General features: G+C 37.0%; 1 protein-coding gene across 1 annotated transcript in view; it reads right to left on the bottom strand.

Moving 5' to 3' along the window:
• HTR3B (5-hydroxytryptamine receptor 3B) overlaps positions 1 to 25,329 on the bottom strand; it is a 50,040-nt gene that overhangs the window by 5,677 nt on the left and 19,034 nt on the right. The window contains exons 4-8 of the mRNA XM_037504720.1: positions 21,918 to 22,078; positions 5,480 to 5,524; positions 5,056 to 5,165; positions 4,493 to 4,662; positions 3,832 to 3,989 (exon numbers count right to left, since the gene is read on the bottom strand). Coding sequence (XP_037360617.1) covers positions 3,832 to 3,989; positions 4,493 to 4,662; positions 5,056 to 5,165; positions 5,480 to 5,524; positions 21,918 to 22,078 — 644 coding nt within the window. The remainder of the gene's footprint in view (positions 1 to 3,831; positions 3,990 to 4,492; positions 4,663 to 5,055; positions 5,166 to 5,479; positions 5,525 to 21,917; positions 22,079 to 25,329) is intronic.

Below are 25,329 nucleotides of genomic sequence, written 5' to 3'. Positions count from 1 at the left end.
TTGGGGGTCGGTCCTCTCATCTGAGGGCTTCCTCTCTGCGGGTCATTCCAGAAGCACTAATCCCTGCCTGCTGAGGGGCAGGTGTGACACCAGCTCGGTGAGACACTGCACTCTACAGAACTGCCCTTACCTAGAGCCCATCACTTCTAATGGACTAAAGGAGCTGGTGCCTTTAAATTTCCCAGAAAGGGAAGAAAAAGCACTTTAGTTTCAGTCCGTGTTCTCCATTAGACACCCTTCAGGTGTTAGCAATATTATGCCACAATTTCATTATCCATTAAAGCCAGGTAATAATAAGTACACAAAGGTATTTGGAGCCTATTGATGTTAATGAAAGAGATCAATCTAATTCAGAATGTGTGTGTGGAGAGCTCCTTGGAGATGGAATGGGCCCCAAGGTTAGTCTCTAATCGCCTCCTTGATGGTAGACCCCACCAGTACTCAATTTTGCATGACCGTCTTTATGACATAGTTGGAATTTTGACGCACAGACTCACGCTTCATACAGAAGCCCATTTTCCTCCTCTCCAGGCCCCTCCCAACATTCCCAATTCAGAAATAATGGGAAAGTTGCTGCCACTTAAGGAAGATCCTTGCACTGGAGTGAATTTCTTGGATCTGGACCAGGAGTGGGGATGGCCTCGCAGAAAGCCCATGCTTTTAGGGTGACTTGAGTGACCCTACAGAGATTTCTAGGACTCAAAATTCTTTCTCCTGGTGAAGCTCAGAAGGAGCTTTTATCAAGTTGATGAGCAACATTCAATGGATATCTCAAAACTCTACCCTAATCTAGAAAGAAAAATTCTGTCAGGAAAAAAAAAGGGATCAATGAGGCACCTTTTTTCTTAAATGCCCTTTTCCCCAACCCCCCTCCCCATTTTTCTAGTGGTCCTCTGTGGGCCCCCACAGAGGCCGAATGAACATTTAACTCCATGTGAGGATCTCTGTGGTTGGGCATCCCTTAGTTCCCACAGGCGTCCACCTTTTCCCAACTAATATGTGTTCTTAAATTTTATTCCTACCACCTCCCACTTCTACTCTCATTGTTTAAAAAGACCAAAATGTTGCCACACAGAAATCAAAATTCACCCTGCTATCTCTAGTAAGCAGCAACTCTGATCATGTATTGGAGGAAACCACCCTCTAAGAGCTGCCGGATCTGGTATCAGGCTGCACACAGATTTGCTTGTAAGCAGACATGCCTGTGTTTGGGGCCCAGGTAGGATGCAGATCCAAAGTGTCAGTGTGCTCTGATAAGCAATAGGTGCCTGAGAGCTGGAAGATATGATTGTGCATTAGCTGAAACTAACAGTATATCTGAAGCATTTGATTTAGCATCAATGGTTGCAGTATACGTCAGGCCAAGATGATAACATATTTAGAATAGATCATTTTCCTCTCACCCGCCCCACTTCTCCCACCTCTCCCATCTATCCCCAAAGCCTGCTGAACAGCCTGGACTGACACAGAAGAGATGAGTAGACTAAGAGTGAGACAGTTCTTTGCTGTCAAGATCATAGCAGGCCTGATGCAGGTTTGGAATTGGGTGCTGAATTTCACATCATTGACCAAGAACTGTTGAAGGACACCAGGACAGACTCTTGCTAACTTCAGAGTAAGGTGCCTGAGATGGCACAAGTCAGCGCAAGCCTAGCCACAGAACACAGATCAGGCATGTCGAGGCAGGGGGCTCAGAGAAGTGGAGGGAGACAGTGAATTGGGGTCATCACTGAATCCGCTTTAAGTCTTTCTAAAGTTGTAGAACCACTCCCAGGTCTGCTTCCCTTCCCTACCAAATATGATCTGTGACTCTTTATCCTCTCTGTTCCAAAGGGCCATGGTGAAAGTCAGTCCTACTTAACCCCCAGGGCTAAGGCACCCTGGAAAAAGTTCGAAGTGCATGGAACTCTATCACTGCCTACCTCCAGCACACCTCCACGCAAACCCTGTAAACGGAGAAGCAGCATGGCAGTGAGGGGAGCAAAGGAAATGGACAGTGGTTCCTGAAAACCAGGGAAGCATCCCTTCCTTAAACAACCTTTCACACCTCTGTTAATCATATTTAAAAGTCGATGTAGTCAATATACAGATATTGTTTTACAATGGCGTATGCCTAAAACTTTCATTTTCTAATACAATAATTCCAATTAAAAATATGTAAATAAGGGGAGCCAGTATATAGAAAGCCTTTCACCACTGTTGAGAATGAAAATTAATATTTAGGTGAAAGATGATGTGTAACTAAAAGTAATAGCTAAGAGAGAGAGAGAGAGAGACAGAGCGCACAAGACAGAGTGCATTCCTTTTTACCTGCCCGGTCTCTTGCCTTTGTCTGTCTCCTCGTGCAGTGCAGGTAATGGTGTGTGCAGTGTTCTCCGGAGTGCTTGGTAGGTGACTACATTCCACCTTGCACGTGCTACTCCCTCACATTTTCTTTTAATGCTCTCCATTATTCGGGCTGCATTAAAAATGTTTGTGGGCTGATATCTTTAAAATTAATGAGGTGTTTACTCTTAGCCAAGGAACTCATTGAAATTAAAAAAGCTTTTCCTCCTCCCTTTCCCTCACTAAAAAGAAAAAGTGGACAAACAGGCCACAATTCAAGCTTTTCTATGTAAAACATGGGGCATAAGCAAGAACACAACCCCACCACTAGGAAGGTATGAGTTGTCATTAGCTAGAACCCAGCTTTTTACATAAGTCAGGTTCAAACCACAACTGTTTCTGAGGTCCCTGTTCAACAAGAGCTTTGTTGGAAAGCTGCATTTGACCACTTTAACCAATGGAGAAACATCTGTGCCCTCAATAATAGTCTATTTCACCACCATCACCCCTTACCATGTAATTATCTGCTGTCGCACCTTAATCTAATCTAAAATTTTCTTCTTACTCAAAGGTTTTGTTCTCCATTAGACATCCTTCTTCTTCTTCAAAAGAATGTATCTACTGTGCAATTCTGATCTGCCTGTAATCTCTACATTTCAATCAGATCCATAAACCGGCATGAAGCACCCACTCCAACCACCATTAGGGGACTTTGCACAGAAAAGCAGAGCTAAATACTAACAATGTGAACCCGCAGGTTGCACTGGCTGCAGACCATGAGTCAGGACAGTTTGCCAGGAAGGAAGAATGATTGCTCTGGGAAAGCAGTCCACTTCACCATCCTGCACCCTACTGTCCTCACCCCATCCCACTCAGACCCCTGCTGGACACATTTTCCTGTGAACAACGCAGCCAAGAGCATCCCAGGTGGGCATCTGAGGTCAGGTTCTCATCATGTCCTTTTCAGGGCAGTTATTCTTTCTGATCTTGAAATCACATAGTCTCTGAGGATCCTACAGGTGATCGTCAGCTCTCCTCTCAAAATATTTAATAGTATGATAATTTTATGCATCTTCATCTTGAATTAATAATTTACTCAATTAAAAACAGAACAATAATGTTGAAAAGGCACTTTCTCTCAATTTTTTATTGCTGTGTGTGGGTTTTCACTCTCACCCCAACTCTGGGTAGCAATTAGAAGTGAGAAAGTATGTACTAAAAGACTGGAGGGCTCTTGCTGGTGTGGGTGGTTCAGATCTCTGGCATCTGAAAACTATTCTCTGTGTATTCATTTTGGTGATATATATTGCATGAGTCAGGATCTGAGTCCTGACCTCTGGTCTTTAAAATGCCAGAATGCAAGTGGATGCCCAGAGCCATCTGAATCAACAGTTCTTAGATGATAATGAATGAGAACATGCAACAAAGCAGAGATCCCTCAGTTCAACAGAGAAGTCCAAAGACTGTAGAGAAGTGCACCCTGGGGATGGGAAGGAGAGGACCTACATTAAACTGAATTTGTGCGAAATCTCCAGCGCTGCTGTGCAGGATGTTGTATGTTGAGGACACAGAAAGAAGTTCCCACTCACTGTCATTCAAAAATGCCTTTTTGTCATGATTAATGTCATCTTTGCTCCTCAGGAAGGCCAGGTCTACATCTTCCACTGAAAAATAGCAGAAACAATCATCTTCCTTGGAGAGAGGCACCGACAACTACTTTGCCAAGTCCTGATTCATATCCTTCCTTTTACTCTTGCTTCCAAGTGTATGGTCTCACTGGGATAGGATTCAATATAACCATTTGATGGAGGATAGAGGTGTGAAGTAAAACCTTTATAGCTTTTGGATTTAAATTTTGGGGTTTGATGCCATTATCCATAGATTGATGAAGCCAATCCTATGACGTAGATAATGTTCTCAATAGCAGTAGAAGCCTAACATTTTATTCCCAAACTAACAGTAGCAAAGGGCTGTTTATCTGGGCACAGCACTGTACTTGATCTGAATTATAGCAAGAACCAAATAACGTGAGGAAGATATTTATATTTTTTTAAAAATCAATTATGTTCAAAATGGACATAAGGGATACCATAATATAATTTTATTTATGTGTGCCAACCTAGGATGACTGTTTTCCAACTAGTGGACTGTACCTGTCATGGTTTACCTGTATGCAGAATGCTATTGAAGGTCAGGCTACAATTCTGGATATCAAATGGAAAAGTATATGTCTCTAAACTGCATGCAGAGACTACTTGGATGGGCCTGGAGTTCTTAATGGTCCCAGATGAGTTCACATACACATAGGGAAGATCAGGTGCTCTTTCACTGGCCACACTATATAAAACACAAGTAACCTTGTTAAAGAGTGATTCAGCCATTTCAATACATAAACAAAAACAGTTATGGGACCAGGACATCCAGGACAAGGCTAGAAGTGCAAAAGAAGAGTCACATTTCCTATGAAATAATAACCCTGGCAAACACAGGCTCATAAGTTAACTCACCTGCTACTGTTATAACACGAACATAATCTTTGAGTAACCACAAGCATTGGTAATCAAAGCTGTCCTTAAATGATGTGAATTCATGTTACTTTTAACCTCAATGATCTCAACAATATTGTTTAGAAGTTTAGAAAGAAAAAAATGGCAACAATGACTAAAAAAGCAGCAACTGAGTTGAATATTCTAAGTCTATACCCCCAGAAATATACCCAAACACACTTACAACTCGTTAATGATGATATCAGGGGCCCAGAGGGCACTTAAAGGTAGGGAGATCTCTCTAATATCATCAAACAAACTGGAGTTCCAAGACAAAAACTCATCATCCCATATCTGTTAAGAAAAACCAAAAAGGAAATGTATCAAAAGGGGTAATGTTGACCTCACCAATGAACTGAAGAAGTATTTGGACCAATAACCCAACTGATCAGCCTGTTAGTTAGCACTATCTGTTAGGGAAATGGACTACCCATCTAAATCCTAAAGATGGTAGCCCCAGTGAGAAATCATGGATTCCAACAACTTACATCTGCTGCAAATCTAAGGAAACATAAACACAAAGTTAGTATCTATTCTTTAGAATAATTATATTTTGCAACAGATGGCAATCAGAAGTTCAGCATGCATGGAAAGAAAAAATCACTTACCTCACGGTACCATATACTTGTTTTTAATTTTTGATTCTGCGCATCCTGCAAAGCAAAAAAGAAAATCCACACCAACCTTAAAATGTCAGTAAATCAAAGCTCAATTCAACAGTATCTCATAGGAATAAATTAAAATCTAACTAAATCATGCTGATTTTATTATTTTTTATTTTTTTATTATTTAAATTTTATTTTTATAGTCCCCTTACAATTACAACCCCTTATTTTGACCCCAAGCCCTCCTTTCCCTGCCCCCCATCCCCCATAGAGTGTCTCTGGTTCATAGTTGTTTGTTGATTTTTATATTTTCTTTCTTATAGTTATTCTTTTTCCTGGTCCCTTATTTAAGTTTTCTAGATTCCTGCTATGAGTGAGGCCATCCGGTATTTTTCTTTTTCTTTCTGGCTTATTTCGCTGAGCATGATCCCTTCCAGCACCATCCATGTTGCTGCAAATGGCATGTGTTTATCTTTTTTGAATGCTGAGTAATATTCCATGGTATGTATGTACCACATTTTCTTGATCCAGTCATCTATTTTTGGGAATTTGGGTTGTTTCCAAAGCTTAGCTATTGTAAATAGTGCTGCTATAAACATAGGGGTGCAGGTGTTCTTTGGAATTGATGTTTCTGTGTCCTTTGGGTAAATACCTAGGAGTGGAATTGCTGGATCATATGGAAGCTCTATGTTTAGTAGGTCCAGAAATCTCCACACAGCTCTCCTTAGTGGTTGGACCAGTTTGCACTCCCACCAGCAGTGCAGCAGAGTTCCTTTTTCTCCACATCCTCGCCAACATTTGTTGTTGCTAGATTGTTTAATATGTGCCATTCTCACTGGTGTAAGATGGGTATCTCATGGTAGTTTTGATTTGCATTTCCCTGATTACAGTGATGTTGAACATTTTTTCATATGCCTGTTGGCCATTTGCATTTCTCTTCAGAGAAGTTTCTTTTTAGCTCTTCTGCCCATTTTTTGACTGGATTATTTTCTTTGTTGTTGTTGAGTCTCATCAGCTCTTTGTAGATTTTTGTGATCAGTCCTTTATCATTAGTGTTGTGTGCAAAAAATGTTCTCCCAGTCGGTGGGGTTTCTCTTTGTTTTTGTTATTGTCTCTTTTGCTGGGCAGAAGCTCTTTAACTTGATGTAGTTCCATAAATCATGCTGATTTTAAAAGCATTACCTTGACTTTTCAATATCTGAATAGTCTGTCTCTATTTATTACACACCCCTGTCACTATGAGCTTTACTATATGATCTATGACAAAACTGTACTTTGTACTCGACATTTTGACTGATTTACTAATCTCTTTCCCACTTTAATTAGTTACTCTGCCAATAATCAGACTGAAAAATGATATGTAATCTTAGCCAATTCTGGGCTAAAATGTGAAACCAAGCCTTTATTTGTAATCAAGATATTGTCATAATCTTCCCATGAATGTTATCTCAATTGCTATTGGCAGTCATTGCTGTTAAGTTACCATTGTTTGGATTTTGTGGCTTATAAAACAGAGTGAATGAGCTTAATGTAAATGAGATAAATTTTGATGATATAATGGATATGATTTCTCATGTCTGTAATGAGTCAGTGATTTTTTTAAGACTCCCCAAAACAACCACACTAAAAGCCTCCTTACTATTTTTTTCATATCTGATCTAGTAAAAATACTATGAAGCCATTGTGTTCATAGGGATTAAAATGAAACTCTCACACCATATACAAACAGTAACCTAAAATATAGCATAACTCTTAAATGTAAGTGCTAATACTATAAATCTCTTAGAAGAAAACATAGAAGTAAATTTTCATGACTTTGAATTAGGCAATTGTTTCTTACACATGATAGTATAAGAATAAGCAACAAAAGGAAAAATAATGGGACTTGATCAAAATTAAAATTTTTGTGCTATAAAGGCTACAATCCAGAAGCAAAAGATAGTCCCAACACCATTTATTTAAGAAACTTTCTTTCCTTACGGTATGTTCTTGGCTCCTTTGGCATAAATAAGTTCTCCTTATGTGTGTGGATTTGTATCTGAGCTCTCAATTCTGTTCCATTGATCTATGAACCTATTTTTCATCCAACATCATGTCGTTTTTATTACTATAGCACTGTTGTATAGTTTAGTCAGGGAGTTTGAAAATGTTGGTGAGGATGTGGTGAAAAAGGAACTCTCCTACATTGCTGGTGGGAGTGCAAACTGGTCCAACCACTATGGAAAGCTGTCTGGAGGTTCCTCAGTCTACTAAAAATGGAGCTACCATATGACCTAGTAATTCTACTCCTAGAGATCTACCCAAAGGACACAAAAGCATTGATTCAAAAGAACACCTGTACCTCCATGATTATTGCAGCACTATTTACAATAGGTGAAACCTGGAAACAACCCAAATGCCCAAAAGTAGATGACTGAATCAAGAAGATGTGGTATATAGACACAATGGAATATTATTCATCAATCAAAAAAGATAAACTCATGCCATTCACAGCAGCATATTTATGCTCAGCGAAATAAGCCAGAAACTCTATGGGGACTATACCTGAAGGGGTGGGGGGAAGAAAATATTGTTCAAAAATGAGCAATGATGTAAAAAATAAAGAAAATTAATAAAAATTTAAAAAAATAAAGTCAGGGAGTTTGATACCTCCATTATTGTTATATTTCCCTCAGGATTACTTCAGCTTTTGGGGGTCTTTTGTAGTTCCATACAAATTTTAGGATTATTTTGTTCTACTTCCATGAATAATGCCATTGAGATTTTGAAAGTGATTATATTGAATCATTACATTCCTTTAGGTAATATTCTTAATTTCTAATGCAAAATGACGAAACTAGTCCACTGTCTTACACCATACATAAAAATTAATTCATAATGGATTGAAGAATTGAATTTAAGATCTGAAATCATAAAATAAAGAGAAGAAAATGTAGGCTATAAAATCCTTAACATTGAGATGTGTCTTTGGAGATTTGACTTCAATAGCAAGGGAAACAAAAGCAAAAAATAAATAAACAGGACTATGTCAAACTAAAAGGTTCCTACACAGTGAAAGAAACCATTATCAAAATGAAAAGGTAACCTGCTAAATGGAAGGAGATATTTGCAAGCCATACATCCAACCAAAGAGTTAATATCAAAAAGAACACATAAAACTCAACAACATAAAACCAAATAACCTCGTTAAAAAATGGGCATAAGATCTGAGTAGACAATTCACCAAAGACGACATTCAGATGACCAATGGGCAAATGAAAAGATGTATATCATCACATATTATCAGGGAAATGTGAATCAAAACTACCATTTATATCTGTTAGAATGACTATGATAAAAAAGACAAGAAAGAGTGTTGGCAAGGATATGGAGAAAAGGGAACCCTTATACACTGTCGGTAGGAATATAAACTAATGCAGTCACTAAGGATAATAGTATGGATCTTATTTTTAAAATTACAAGTAGAACTACACTACTGAGTATTTACCCAAAGAAAACAATAACACAAACATGAAAAGATATCTGCACCTCTACATTCACTGCAGCATTATTTACAATATCCAAGATATGGAGACAACCTAAGTACCTATTGATGGATTAATGGATAAAGAAGATGCAATATATATGATGAGAGAGGATTACAGCTATATGTTATATGCAATGGGATACTCCTCAGCTATGAAAAACTAAATTCTGCCATTTGTGACAATATAGATGGATCCTGAGTTTATATGCTCAGCAAAATAAATCAGATGGAGAAATAACGTATGCTTTCAATCATGTGTAATATAAATAAACAAAGCAAGTGAACAAATAAAATATAGTAAAACAAAAACAAACTCTTCATTACAGAGAACAGTTTGGTGGTAAGGGGTTTAGAGGTGGGAGAAATGGGTACAGGGAGTCAGTTGTATGGCAATGAATAGCAACCAGACTTTTGGTGGTGATATGCGATGCATGATATTAGATGCATATGTTGAATTATAATGCTGCAGCCCTGAATCACAAAATGTTATAAATTGATGTTACTACTATAAAAATTATTTTAAAAAACATATAAAGCTCTCTATTTGTTGACACTGGGAGAAAGCAGTAGTAAAAAGACAACGCACATAATAGGAGAAAATCATATCTGGCAAAGGACTTACATCCAGAATATTTAAATAACTCTTAGACTCAACAATAAAAAAAATAGCTCAATTAAAAAATGGGCAACAAAGGACAAAAATCAAGAGAGTGAAAAGCAACCCATAAAGTAGAAGAAAGTATTTGTGGCTCATATATCTGAAAAGGGGTTAATATCCAGAATATTTAAAGAATTCCTATACTCAAAACAAAACAAAGAAAAACAATTGAAAAATGGACATAAGATGTGAATAAACATTTCTTCGAAGTAGATATACAGATGACCAAGAAGCACATGAAAATATGCTCAACATCACCACTATGTACCAAGTTGTTTCCTTCCAAAATTCACTTGTGATTGTATTTGAAGATAGGATGTTTAGTGGGTGATTAAGGTGAGATAAGATCATGAGAGTGAGCCTTAATCCAACAGGATTGGTGTCTTTAGAAGAGGAAGAGAGAACAATCTTTCTCGTTCTTCTCTGTGTAAAGACACAGTGAGAAGGCTGCCTTCTGGAAACAGAAGGAGAGCTCTCACCATGAACTTTGCAACTTTGCAAAGAACTTTGAGCTTGACTTTTTGAACATCCAGATAGGAGAAATAATTTTCAATTGGTTAAGTCACTCAGTCTATGGTATTTGTTATGGCAGTCTGATCAGACTAGTACTATCGCTAATCACTAGAGACATGCAAATCTAAACCATAATGAAATACTACTTCACACTCATTAGGATGGCTACTGTTGTATTTTTTTCTATGGAAATTTTCTAGTTATATTTTTTATTAATTTCTAGCATAACTCCACTGTTAGAGAACATATTCTATATAATTTTGATTATTCTAATTTTCTTGAGAGTTATTTGAAGGTCCTGCATATGAGTTAGTTTGGCACCTACTCCATGTAGTTTTGAAAATTTGATTCTATTGCTATTATTTGCAGCTTAATTTATATCAATTAGGTCCTTTTATTACTTGCACTCTTTAAATCTTTTATATTCTTATTGCTTGTTTATTGACTATCAGTTACCAAGAAATGTGTTAAAATTTCCCACTATAATCATGAGTTTGTAAATCTTCACTCAAATTTTAATTTGCATATGTAAATTTTGAGACAATTACATTAGGTGCATTTAATTTTAAAATTGCTTCATGTCCCCTGTGAATGATCCCTTTGAGAAGTTACAAATGTCTCTATTTCTAATAATGCTTTTATCTTAAAGTCTGTTTTGCCTTACCTTTGAGGATGGCTTTAAGGAAAAAATCAGAAAATAACAAGTGTTAGTGAGGATGTGAAAAAATTGGAACACTTGTGCACTATTGGTGGGAATGTAAAATGGTGCAGCTGCTATGGAAAACAGAGTGGCGATTCCTAAAAAGAAATAAAAATAGAATTATCATATGGTCCAGCATATTCACTCATCTGGTATATACCCAAAAGAACTGAAAGCAGAGACTTGGAAAGATATTTGTACACCCATGTTCTCAGCAGCATTATTCACAACAGCCAAGGGATGGAACTAACCCAAGTGTCTATCAATAAATGAACAGATAAACAAAATGTGATAAACAAAATATGCACATAGAAAGATGCCCAGCACCATTAGTGATTAGGAAAATGCAAATCAAAACCACAATGAGAAACCACTTCACCCCAGTATGGTGGCTAAAATAAAAATCAGAAAATAGCAAGTGTTGGCAAGGAAGTAAAGAAATTGGAAGCTTCATATATTGCTAACAGGATGATAAAATGGTACAGCCACTTTGCAAAAAGTCTCATAGTTCCTCAAAAAGTTCAACATAGAGTTACCACAACTCAGAATTCTATTCCTAAGTACATAACCAGGAGAACTGAATGTATATAACCAAGAGAATTTAAAATATAAGTTCACATGTCTACAAAGAAAACTGTTTAAGAATGTTTATAGCTGCATTTTTCATAGTAGGAAAAAAGAGGGAATCACCCAAATGTCTATCAACTGATGAATTGATAAACAAAATGTGGTATATACAGAAAATATTATTGATCAATTAAAAGTAATGAAATACCGATAGATGCACAACATGGATGAACCTTCAGAGCATTGTACTAAGTGGAAGAAACCAGTCACAAGAGGCCATTTTTTGTATAACTCCATTTATATGAAATATCTAGAATAAGCAAATCTATGGAGACAAAAAGTACATTTCTCTTTGCCTTGGGCTGGTGGGGGTTGAGGGTAAGGGTTGCAACAGCTAGTGGTATGGGGTTTCTTTTCTGAAGTGATGAAATCTTTTGAAATCAGGTAGTGGTGATGGCTGAGCAACTGTGAATACATACACACAAAAAATACTGAATTGTATACTTTAAATGTATACTTTAAAATACTTTAAATTTACATCTTAATATATTACATTTTAATAAAACTGATATTTTTAAAAAGAAATAGAGAAAAAGGAAACTCAAAAAGACACTTCTAGGAAATTTATAAGTAAACATTGAAGTCATTTTTTTTTCCATTCCTTTCCATGTAATCCATCACTAAAAACTGCAGCCTTAGAAGAAAATCAGAAGAATGAAAAATCCAAAATGAAGGCATAGGAAATAAAACATTTTATTTCCTAACTGCTGATTTAGGATTAAAGCTAATGAGTATTTTTGTACTATTTAGTACAATACCAAATTTTGGTAAGATGAAAGAGTTTGTGAAGTTCATGGCATGAAGGCAAACAACATTTCCATTTTCCACCCAGAATAGTGAATATTAAATTAGCTAGCCAGGCAATTATGCAACCACATCAAATATATATATATATATATATATATATATATATATAGCATCGGGTCAAGGCTACCACTCTGAAAAATTCATGTTGGGTGAAAGGTATAGAGATGCCACTGGTACTTAGTCCATGCAGATGGTGTACTTGGAATTGTGTGGCACACAGACCATACTCACATCATTTGAAAGAGAAACAATCAGCTTTCCAGATTAAAGTCCCCCGTTTTTGCAATCAAGAAAGCAAGTTGCTGTTGAGTAAGATTTCCTTGGTAACTTGAGAAAGAATAAGGCATTGTGAGCAGATATGCAGACCCTGTTTTGTGACTCAGCAAAAGCCAATCTGAGTCAATTTGTTCTACAGATTTCTATGGACTTCAAATGATACTTGGAAAAGACAGGATTTAAGGTAATATACAAAGTAAAAGACTGAATTCACAAGTCCCTTTCCCCTAGGAACATCTTTGGGTAGATAACAGAGAGGACTCCAGTCAAGATAGGTTCTGCGGGGGGTCTGGCAGTGACCTCTACTGATGGGGTCAGGGTTAGGTGATAGTACTACCTTCCAAGTTTTACCAGCTGGGAGATCCTGAAATAGATCACTGAAGGACAGAGGACTCAGTTATAGGACGAGTTGTAATCAGTCAAGTGTTCCCTACAAATGGGAGGGGTATATCTAAAGCACAATTTATACTACTGGGAAAAACGGCTGTTAATTACTCATTCACAACAAATATACTTTCATATCTATGCAATGTCCTGACAGTTTGTCACTGTCAAGCAGGAGTATGAATGTATCTTGCTAACTCAGTCATGTTGCTGGGGAGAGGGTCTCCATAGTTTGATGTTTCATTTTGACTATCATATATCCAGTTGATTCTTATGAACTGCCAAGTTTATGCCTTAGTTTGTCTTTCTCTTCTTATCCATTGCTTTGTCATAGTACATGTACAATAGTGTTCATTTTTTTTCCTGACATCTTGTGGGGATTTTTGGGAGAATTCGTCATTCAGTCCTAAAGAACACAATGTCAAAAAGGAGTTTGAAGCTAAAACTGAAATCTTTTTTTTGTCAAAGGAAGCAAGTTTCTCAATGCCAGCTGGTGAACATAATTGTTTCTCTGGTGGCATTATTCACAGCTTTTCGCTCTGTGTATCTCTCTCTCACTCTTTTTCTTTAGATACCTTCCATCTTGCTTGTTAAAAGCAAAGGGTATTTCAGAGAATTGGAATTCATTAGTCTTCCTAACAGAGGGAGTCTATTTAGATCTAAATTGGTGGTTAGCAAATATACAGATAATTCCTGCACATTCTTATTTATCTTTCCCAGTTCTGAAGACTATAGAAACAGATGCCTCAACGTCTGGCTGGGAGGCTCTAGTCAATGGACTGGAATACAAAGGTATCTGGGATTCGGAATTGACAAAACTCAATAGGAACAAATTGAGACTCTTCACTGTTGAGTAGATTATCTCTATAATCAGATTTCCCTAAGGTACTCATAATACCCAGAAATTCTAAGACCAGACTGTAGTCTTTCATATAAACAAAACGGAGGCAAAACATTATAATGGAAGTGAGGTGCCTTGATGAAAGCTGGGCTGAAAGCTCTCTTTCCAAACAAAAGTTGCCAGCAGTTCAGCTGTTAGCAGAAATGCTTCCAACAAGTTATCTATCCACATTGGGAGTGTCCTTGTCTGAGCAGTTTCTGTGAGCAATTTTATCCAGACCTTTAAAACTGATCCTGCCTCTGGATTGAACTTTACGCTTAGTCTGCATGAATGCAATACAGGCAATTGCAAAGCATCTTAGACTAACTCATTCATTTTTTTCCCTCCCCCCTCCCCCACTAACTCATTCATAAAGACAGTCCTAGAATACTTACATATTTTAATTAATTTAATTAATTAAACAAATATCTATCAAGTATCTTTGAAGTAAGATATTCTATGTTACATACTGTGAGAAATTATGAATATGAGTAAGAAACTCGTTCCCTCAAGTAGCTTATTAATAAATTAGGGTATATGACATTTTAGCACATAATTATCTGCATTAAGAAATATACAGACTTCAATGGATTTAAAGGAAGGAGATAATGCTGTCAGCTTGGAGAACTGAGGAAAATTTCTTATAGGGGCTGAAGTTTTAGAAAAATAATATGTCATAGAGGGAGAATGAAGAAGACATTCAGTGGAGGAAATAGAATGAATCACATACAGGCAGGAAATGAGAGGAAGTTCAGGTTCATGATGGTATTGAGTACATGTATAAGACAAGATTAAAACAGCAGATAGGGATAAAGTTACAGGGATAAAATATAAGAATTTTTTCAGATTTTTGAAGGAAAATTTGCCCTATCCAGTAATATGATATACCCAACATGTTCTACTAAAAATTAGTATATCCAACAAAAGTGGAAAAAATACATTTTTAAACAATGATATTCTACTCAACTATCTAAAAAATCTGATTTTATTTTCTTTTATCAGAATAGCAAGAGTTAGGTTAAAAAATGTCAATCTGAGACAGTTTTTCCAAGGGAAGATATTAATATAAAGCCCTTACTCCTGTCCTATACTTAACTCCATAAGCCTCCAAAGGAAAATCTGAACAGTTACACCTTATCTTAATCAATATGAAGGGGCCTCCCTTGTGGAGGCAAGGGGTTAAGCACTGCACTATGAAGCAATCTGCAGCCTCTGCAGCACGAGTTTGATCCCCAGCTGGCCAGGGAGCAACCCACATGGTGAAGCAGACCTCTCCTGTCTCTCCTGCTGCTCCCCTCAGCAGTGTATTTCATCAGTCTGCCTGTTCTGCTCCCCACTCTGTCTCTGGTGAATCCTCTCAACCCCCACATCTCTGGCCTGTACCCCAGCTCTTGTATGCATAAAAAAATAAATCTTAAAAAAAAAATCAACACACTATGGGAGTGGGGGGAAATACGGAGGGGCGGGAAGAGGAAGAACTAGAGTCAAAATAAGGGTGGGGGTGCAATTGTATGGGGAATATAACCAAAAGGAAAATGCATACATTGTACAAGGATGAAAATGATGTAAGAATTATATAAAATAAAATATTAAAAAAATCAATATGAAGTAAGAAAGTGCAAGGATGAAGAGAGACTTAGAAAGTGGTTTTATTTTTTTATTTTTTATAATAAATTTTATTTTTATATTCCCCATACAATTGCAACCCCCTTATTTTGACCCCAATCCCTCCCCTCCCGCCCCCTACCCCCATAGAGTGTCTCTGGTTCATAGTTTTTTGTTGATTTTGATTTTCACTTAGAAAGTGGTTTTAATCCATTACTCAAGGTTGATTAACTATCTCCGCCCTCCAGCTTTACATGACTTAGTTCATCTCATTTGTCTTTATTCAAAACATACTCTTTCCATTGGACAAAGTAATAATACTCTTCCCATAATCCAGTAATAATAACTCATGAACAACTAAGTATTAAGAACTAATATCTCTTAGATAGGTGAAGATACAGCCACAGGAAATTAAGTCTCCAAAATTCTAGTTCAATATCTAACTAGGAAAGCAATATTTTTTGTTTTGTGATTTCTGGTAGAGGACAATGGGTGTTTCAGTGGTGGGATTGTGATGGTAACTGCACCTGAGAGGGTAAATTCTATACTGCCAAAACATTAGCAAGGATATAAAACAGTAATACTTCAACAACAACAACAAAACAATAAGAATAAAAGAAAAGTGATTTAAAGGTGTTTTTCACTGGAGCTTTGTGTAAGATTAGGTCTTTTGGAATAGAGACAGCCACTTCCTGGTATTTTTTTTTTTCATGCTTCAAGGAAAATTCCTGGCATCTTTTAAAACATTATTTACTAAAATTTTAGATCTAGTACTTTAGTGTGAGTTGGAAAATAAAGCTCAGAAAAATTAAATTAGTGGCTAAAATTTTTTGTGTACTATTTAAATATTCCTGTTCATGAAGAAACAGTGATTAAGGTTTATCCAAGTTGAAGGAAAATTATGCTAAAATTTTGCCTCAGACAAAAAATAATTTAAAACCTGTTATATCAATTATACTTTTAACTCTAAATTATTTTTCATCAATACTGACACCTAGTTCTCAGTACAAATAACAGCAGAAAAACCCAAACCCAACTCTATGATTCATAGAATAACACTATGCTATGAACATAAGAAAACACCTCATTAAGGCAAATTAAAAAGGAATTATCCACTTATTTATACCAAATATATTAAACTAACAACACAGTATTGTGGAATATATAATGGATACAGATGTAAACTTGAAGACAAAAGTAGTACAAAAGATGGGGCAGGGGTGGGTGAATGGAATTTTACTGTTGTAAGATTTATACTTTTTGTATTGTGATATCACTGACATATAACATTATATTAGTTTTAGATGTGCAACATAGTGACTTGATATTTGTATATATCAAATTGGCTTTAGCTCAGTGGCTACTTCAACATCTATATTAGCTTTCAATCACCCTCCCAATATTTGCATATGTTATAAAGTAATCATCATAATAAGTCTAGTTAACATCCATTGCCACATATAGTCATAGTTCTTTTTCTTGTGAAGGGAAAGACTAGCACATTTTATGTGATATGCAATAATATTAATCTAAGTACACTGTATTAAGTTAATTGTGAAAATAGAAACCACCAAAATAACATCTAAAAATTAATTCAAACAGGATAGCTAAAAAAAAAAAGACCAAATATTTTTTCAAAATTAATTTATCAAAAATAAGGCAGGATAAGAGGAACAGAAGAATAAAAAACCAGATAGGACAACTAGAAAACAAATAGCAAGATAGCACTGTTAAACAGACAGAATGCTACAATCAAAAGGCACACTGGCAGGTTAAAAGAGCAATACCCCAGGGTATTACTAACCAGTATAAAGGAGAAACTATTGATACACACAACTTCGATGATACTGAATAATAAAGCCAATTGAAAAGTACCATACTTTATGATTCCATTGTTTGAAATTATATTATAGAGATGAGGAAAGAGTTATCATTTTCCAGTGGTTAGAGAACTGGGGGGAGAAATTGTTGTGGCTATAAAAGGAACGTACCAGGGAACCCTGTGATGATGGTTCCAAAAACCTACACATATGATGAAATGTGTGAGTGAGGAACTACTCACACATATACCCACACACAAATAAGTACACGTAAAACTTGGAAAATATGAGCAAGCTCTGAAGATTGTCAATTTTCTAGTACTGATACTATACTATATTGATGCAAGATGTTTATACTGCGGGATGTTGGATGACGTTGCACAGAACTTCTCTGTAAATTTATTTGTAATTTCTTGTACACGTATAATTATTTCAAAATGAAATTTCTTTAAAAAGTGTAAGACCCTACTATAGATGCTATCTCCAAAAATAACTTAGAATACAATGTCACGGGCAGATTGCAAAGAAAAGAATGGTAAGATATATAGCAAAAAATTAGCATAAGCAAACTTTCAAGAAAAAAGAGTATTATCAGAGATGAAGAGGAGTATTCATGATAAAAGGATAAGTCAACGAGACATGTAGTCCTAACTATACTACTAAGAGAGCAGAGAAACAGGCAAACCACTATTATAATTTCTCTATAAAATTAATACAACAACGCAACACAATGTTAAAAAGTCATAAAAGATTTTAGCAGTTCTATCAAATGCTTTTTATTGATATTTATATAACAATATACTCTTTGGTCCAATAGTGTACTGGAGGTTTGTGCCAGTGCAACAGGCAATAAAAGGAATAAAGATTGGAAAGAAAGTAGTAAAACTGTCTTTATTCACAGACATTATGTTCATCTACATAGAAAATCTGAAAGATGCAATGCTACTTCAATTTAAAAAAAAAATCTGAAAGAATCTACCCAAAAACCTCTGAAACAAATAAAAGATGGCAGAGTTAAGGGGCCCAAGGTCAATCAATAAGTACAAATTAGTTGTATTTTTGCATGCTAGCAACAAACAGACTCAAATTTAAAATGCCATTTATAATGCATCACAATGTGACATACTTAGGAATAAATTAAATCAAATATGTGCAAAACACCAAAAACTACAAAATGTTGCAACAAGAAATTAATGAAATAAGCAAATAGAGAAACACACCATGTTTATGGATTGGAAGTCTATTGTCATGAGCTTGATTCTCCTCAAATTTATCTGAAGATTTAATGCAATCCCAATAAAAATATCAGCAATGTTTTCATAGAAACTGATAAACCAATTCTGAAGCTTATGAAGACACGTAAAAGACCTAAAGGAGTCAAGATGAATCTGAAACAGAAGAACAAGCCTGGAAGACTAATGCTCTCTGCTCTCAAGCCTTCTTTAATGTTGCGGTAACCATGATACTGTATCGGTGTCAGGAGAAACACATGAATCTGGTGAACAGAACAGAGTCCAGAAAAAGACCAAAACCCAAAGCATAAAGACACAAGACACACAGTTGAGAAATCAGCATTTGAAAAAATGTTCTAAATGGTCAGTCTTTAATGAAATGAATGTGAAAAACTACATTGAGATGCCACCACGAATCTACTGAAATAGCTAAAATTTTAAAAGATTGACAATACCAAATGCTGGCATTATATTGTGGAGGAACTGAAACTCTCATCCATTGCAGGGAGAATGCAACATGCTATTGCAATTTTACAAGTCTGACAGTTTTTATAAAGTTAAACATACACAACATAGCAATCTCACACCAAAGTATTTACCTAAGAGAAGAAAAAAACATGCAAATGTGTATTGAAGCTTTATTCATAATTGCCCCAAACTGGGGACAACCCACATATCCAACAACTACTAACTAAAGTGCAGTTCATCTGACCGTGGAACACTACTACTGATATATGCAACAACTTAACAAAGATGAATCTCTAAAGGCATCACGCTAAGCAAAAGAAGTTAAAGTTTAAAAAAGTTAAAGTTTAAAAGTTAAAGTTTAAAAAAAAAACAAAACTAAAGGTAAAATGATTTATGATTACATTTATCTAGCATTCTGGATAAGACCATAGTAAGAAAAAAGTAAGATACTTGGTTACCAAGGACTAGTGATAGAGAGAAGAGACTAGATTTAAAAGATGGGCTTCAGCTCTCTTGGGTCCTTGCTTCTAAGATGACTAAAAAAGAAGGAATAATGATTATGCCAGAAGGTGTCACGGCCATGTGCAGCCTACTCACTGCACCAACTGAGCCCAATGCATGGTCAAGAACAAGCCCATTGGAGGCTGCCACAGTCAGGGACATATTTAAAGTGAGTCTCTTTGATCCCTATGTGCTTCCCAAGCTGCATGTGAAATTACATTACTGTGTGAGTTGTGCTGTTCACAGCAAGGTAGTCAGGAATCATTCTGAAGCAGAAGGATCTGCCATCCCCACCCTATTTTGCAACACATATCTGAGAAAGAACTTGTGTCCAGAATATATAAACAAAATATAAATCTTGTAATAAAGAGACCAAAAACCCATTTTAAAAAAATAGGAAAAGACTCAAAAAGCCCCTTCACAAAGAAAGGTATGTGAAAGCAGCCTATGAAAAACAGCACCAAATTATTGATCATCAGAGAAATTTAAACTAAAATCACAATAAAATACCAATGGTAAGACTTATTTTGTGGTGAGAATGTGGAGCAATGGAGACTCTCACAGCTGACTGGGGGAGTATACAAGTACAACCACTTTCTAAATCAGTCTGGCAATTTCTCATTAAATAAACGTATGCCGGGCCTCCCCGGTGGCGCAGCGGTTGAGCGCTGGGTTGCGAAGCTGCCCGCGGCCTCTGCGGCGCCGGTTCGATCCCTGGCTGCTCCCCGGCCACCGGAGGAGGGTCCCACATGGCGCGCAGACCTCTCCTGTCGCCCGCTGTTCCCCTCAGCAGTGTACCTCGGTCCTTCTGCCTGCTCTGCTCCCCGCTCTGGCTCTGGTGAATTCTCTCACCCTCCCGCACTTCTGACTGTACCCAGTGCATGTATAAACAAACAAACAAACAAAAAAAAACAAACAAATAAACAAATAAATAAATAAATGCCTCTATAAAAATAAATAAATAAATAAACGTATGCCTACCTTGTGACCCAATCATTCCACTTATAGCTTTTACCTAAGCAAAACCTATGTTTCTCATATGTACACAAAAAGACATATAAGGAAATATTTACGGCAGCATTATCTATAATAACCTAAAAGTAGAAACAACCCAAATGTTATTCAACAGGACATAGATGAACAAGTCATGGCTTACCTATAACTGAATACTACTCATCGATACAGAGGGAAAACTGCAGATGTATAGTGTCTCAAAGACACTATGCCAAGTGAAACATCTAGTCGCAATATAATTTCATTCACAGGAAGTTCTAGAACTGACAAAAATAATCTATGATGAAAGAAATGGAAACAGTAGTTGTCTCTGTGGATGCGGAGGATGGGCACTGACTGAGCACGAAGTGAAGGATCTCTCTAGGGGGGATGGAAAAGTCTGATATACTAATGGGGGTATGGATTCTATGGCTCCACACAAAGTGTATGTTCAAATTGTATACTTAAGATCTGCGCATTTCAATATATGTATATTATACCTCAATTAAAAAAAGTTTTGAGGGTCTCCCTGGTGGCGTAGGGGTTAAGTCTCAGTGCTATCACTGCGGCCTGAGGTTGGTCCCTTGCCAGGGAGCTAACCCACATATAGTGCAGAAGACTGCCAGTTCTGTTCCCCATTCTGTCTCTGGTGAATCCTCTCATACATACCCACTGCACCTCTGGCCTACACCCCAGTTCTTCTATGCATAAATAAAAATAAATCTTTAAAAAATAGTTTTGAGGAGTAAATTGAAAAACAATTTAAAACAAGCAAACAAGTTCAGTAAAACGTGCTTTAAGAGAATAAAAAGTAAATTTTGTGACTAATACTATTGAAAACTGTAATTAAGAAAGGGTAGACAGGAAAAGCAGAAATAATCATCATGGTCATCATGTACTGAAGGCTCAGTAAGTCCTCTCCTAACTTCATATGCATTTTCCATTTAATTCCCACAAAACCCATTTTTCACATACAGTGGTGAAAATATGTGTTTTAAGAAGCAAATCTTCCCCCACTATGAACCCTAGATGCCAAGGCAGTTTTCCCTCTTTTAAAAATTTCAGACAATAAGAAGTGGATATTTTCTGAAATCTACTATTATCACTAAAAAATGTGAACCATAGAAAAATATTTATTACTTTATCTTGACACTCATAAAATACATACCATGACCACAGCGTCTTACTTCTGTAAAACCTCTATGTCTAGTTATCTGACCCTCACAACATAAGCTGGGAGCTAGAAAGCATGACTTGCTTAATCAATATTTTACTTCATGCTCGCTGCTAAAAGGAGTCTACTACCACATCCCTACCAGCTCAACTGGTGCTTAACAGAACTTAACACTTAACTGGTACTCAAGAACTTAACACTCCTCCTAGGCTCCTGCATAACAGCAGCAGTTTCACAAAAGGATAAGGGCACTGGGAGAGGTTAAGAGGGTTCTTACCACATCCAGGACAGCACGGAAATAAACGTCCAGGTAGACAGTGGTAGCCTCTGTCCAGTCACGAACTGGCCTCACTTCCTTATGATATTTCTGTAACAGCTGCTGGGTGAGATGATACAGAGCAGAATTCCTGGGATGAGGTGTGTCTATGGCTAGGATTCCTAGAAAAGAAAACTTTCATTATGAGGGTAAAAATAGGAGGAATTTAGCATCTCTAGATTTCAGACTGTTTGGGACTTGGTGCAGAATGTAGTTTTAAGCAAATTTGCTTAAGTTCACAGCCAACTGGTGGGCTTTTGGGTATGTAGGTATTTAAAGTCAGCTGATGGCTTAAGTGCTCATCTCATTGGAATCAACTCCATCGCCAGAGATGTCAACTGTGCCTACAATTCCATCTTTACAGCAATCATGCATGTGAGAGACAGCATCCTTTCTTTACTCCCGTATCACCCCCTCCTGGTACATAGAAGAAACCTTCCTGTATTCTTAGCCCAAACTTAATTTCCCCTGTGGATTTTTCTTTTGATTTTCCATTTATTATTCAACAATTAAACAGAAAACCAAGCAGAAATATGGACAAACTGGTGAACCCAAAGATCTGTGTGGATTTCTAAGTAGTGAAATAAGTGAGATACCAATTCATACTAAAAAAAAAAAAAAAAATCTCCTTTCTCATTCAGTCTGCCTGTAAATAAAATGCACTTGTCAGAAAATGAGATCTTTGTTTTGGGCAAATTCTCTCTGGTTCCAGGGGACAGCCATTTCCCCTGACCCAAGCATCCTGACATCCTGATGTGTAGAAAAGCAGTGATTGGTGTTGAGGTAGGGGAGGGAAAAGGAATGGAGCTAGAGAAAGGAGCACTGACAATTGGAAGTGACAAATTTGTGAGGGCTTTCTCTGAATAGCAAAAAGATATTTTGTTCAGAAGCTTTTCCAACCCTTGGGGGATTCAAAGCTTCGCCTCGTCATTGGACTGCAGCAAATTGCACACTTCTTGCCACAGTGCGTGAGTGAAATCTATCTGGAGGGTCCTGTGCATTATTTCCCCTCCGCTCTCAGTGGTTTTGAGGGTTATTGTGATGAGCTGCTGAAGGTATGTGGGATTCAGCAGGAAACTGTAAATGAGATATCTTCTCCTGGTGTGACAATCCTGTTTATGCCCATTTCTTTATGAATGATGTCATGTCACTTGCCGCCACAGGCAGCAGTTTCTGTGATTTATCAATGTCAGTGTGACCAACTTGCTAACCACGAAGCTTGAGGTGCAATTCCAGGCTCATGGTGGGCAGTGAAATATTCGCTTTCATTGCCATCAGAACTGAGAATCTAATGAGCATTTTAACTCCTGAACCACTCACCCAAGAGGATGCCTGAAGTGACATTGGCTAGTCAGGCAGGCGTTCAAGACTAAGGTGGGTGGCTAGCACCAGGCATTTTTTTTCAAGGTTTTTGTGAACTGTGACTGACGCAAAATGTGCTGTGAATCTCTCTACCTGAGACCATTTCTTGCTGGCATACCCCAGGAAACAGGAGTCAGGAGTACAGAGCAAAGCTGGTCTTGGTGCTCTTCCTGTGAACTTCGCTTTGGGCAACTTCACTTCTACCTCGCTTGGAAGCTCCCAATTCAAGTCCCAGTTGGGGAAACATTGCCATGTACATGCTTCAATAGAGGAAAGCACCAGGGACAGCAAGTGTATAATTCTGAGAAGCAAGTGTATGTGCCCTATACCTTTGCTCTCATAAAGCCCCCAATTCCCCTTTGCTATCTTTTCTAGGAAACAATCCATAGGTCCCCTATGTATAAACACATATTGCTAGAATATGATAAAGTTTTGGGTAAAAAGAGAAAGCCCTGGAAGCTAGAACTAGGAACAAAAGAGAAACAAGCAATGATAGAAGGAAAACTGAGAAGTAAAGGGAAGTGTATTTAAACTATAGGCAGAAAGAGTTCTTTGTTTAAATGGGAAGAAATAATAAATTACATTTCTAGTATGAATGCAAATTTGCCCAAAGAGAAAGATCAATTACAGGAGAGAGATTAAGGATTTAAGTGACCATTAATTAACAGTAAATTATGCCCCTTGAAAGCTAATGTGACATTCACACAAGCACTAAATGACTCACAGTTCAGTGATGTTTCAACAGACACTGATGGAAACTATCAACAGACACAGGAAAGATTCTCTCTAGCCTCTTTGAATGCTAATAAACAGCTTCAAATAATTCATCTGTGAGATATCTGGAAAGCAGAATGTGTTAGAGACTGAGCTACGAGCTATGAAACCCTTTTAGAAGAAGAGAGATGAAAAAATTATAAGTATACAATAGAATTATTCCTTTACTTCCCTTGTTTGAATGAGTTACTCTGTCACACCTTATTCTGAGCATGTTGATGAAAAGAACTATTCTTGCTTTAGTGAATATACTATTTTAAAATTATAAGAAAGTTACCCGTACATCTGAGAGGTTACAATGAAATTGAGGTTTACGTGTGCAGCAGTATTGTATATCTGATATTGACTGAATACTTGCTGTGTGCTGGGCACTAGGCTAAAAGCCTTTTCACATAAGCTATCTCATTTAACTTTGACTAGAGCCTCTTGTACAGGTACTCTACAGCCCAAAGAAGGAACGGCTGTTATCACTACCATAATGAAAGGCTATAGACCTAGTGAGATCAGCACTGCCAGAGGTCATGCAGCTTGCAAAAGAAGGGGCGGGATTTAAAACAGGATGCAAACAGCGAGTTCTTAATCATAACAATGACCTAACCTGGCTCCCTGAGCATATTAGGAAGAGCAGTGAGTGATCCTCCCAAAGGAAGTGTACATTATTGGACAGAAACAGCTGTTATTTTCTGCACGTGTGTTTTCAGGTTAGTAATATATTCCATTTGCATTGCACCTTACAATTTCACAATGCTCTCTTATTTGATCTCCATGAATACACAAAATAAACAGCGAACTTACAGGGAAACTGAATATATGAGATTAATTGAGTCTCCTGGCTGAGCAGTGCAGGTACTAAGTGGGGCTCCTAACCCAAGCCCTTTCTCCCCCAGTCACTGCCTCTAGTGAGCAGCTGTGAATTGGTGATCAGTCCAGCGCTTATGTTTACAAATCATCTTGGTAATAACTGAGTAAAAATTCCAAAGGGCAAATTTTTCTGCAACAAATGTTCTCAGGATGATTTATGTTCAAGCACTGATTATTAGATACTATTAAAACACTTTTTCTGCCACATTTAGAACAAAAATCAGGCATAATACAAAACATTAGAAAATGGCATCATAAAGAATTTCTTCTGTTTTCTTACCTTCATTTTTCTATTTTATCTTACTTAGAGTAATGTTCACAATTACTTTCTGCTAAGAAACCCATTTGGTATTTAATGAAATTTCCTCTGTTTTCA

Source organism: Talpa occidentalis, unplaced genomic scaffold, assembly GCF_014898055.3.
Source record: "Talpa occidentalis isolate TD23 unplaced genomic scaffold, MPIMG_talOcc4v2.1 talOcc4.12, whole genome shotgun sequence".
Taxonomy (NCBI): domain Eukaryota; kingdom Metazoa; phylum Chordata; class Mammalia; order Eulipotyphla; family Talpidae; genus Talpa; species Talpa occidentalis.
Note: the sequence above shows the minus strand (reverse complement) of the source record. Positions and strands in the feature narration are given on the sequence as shown.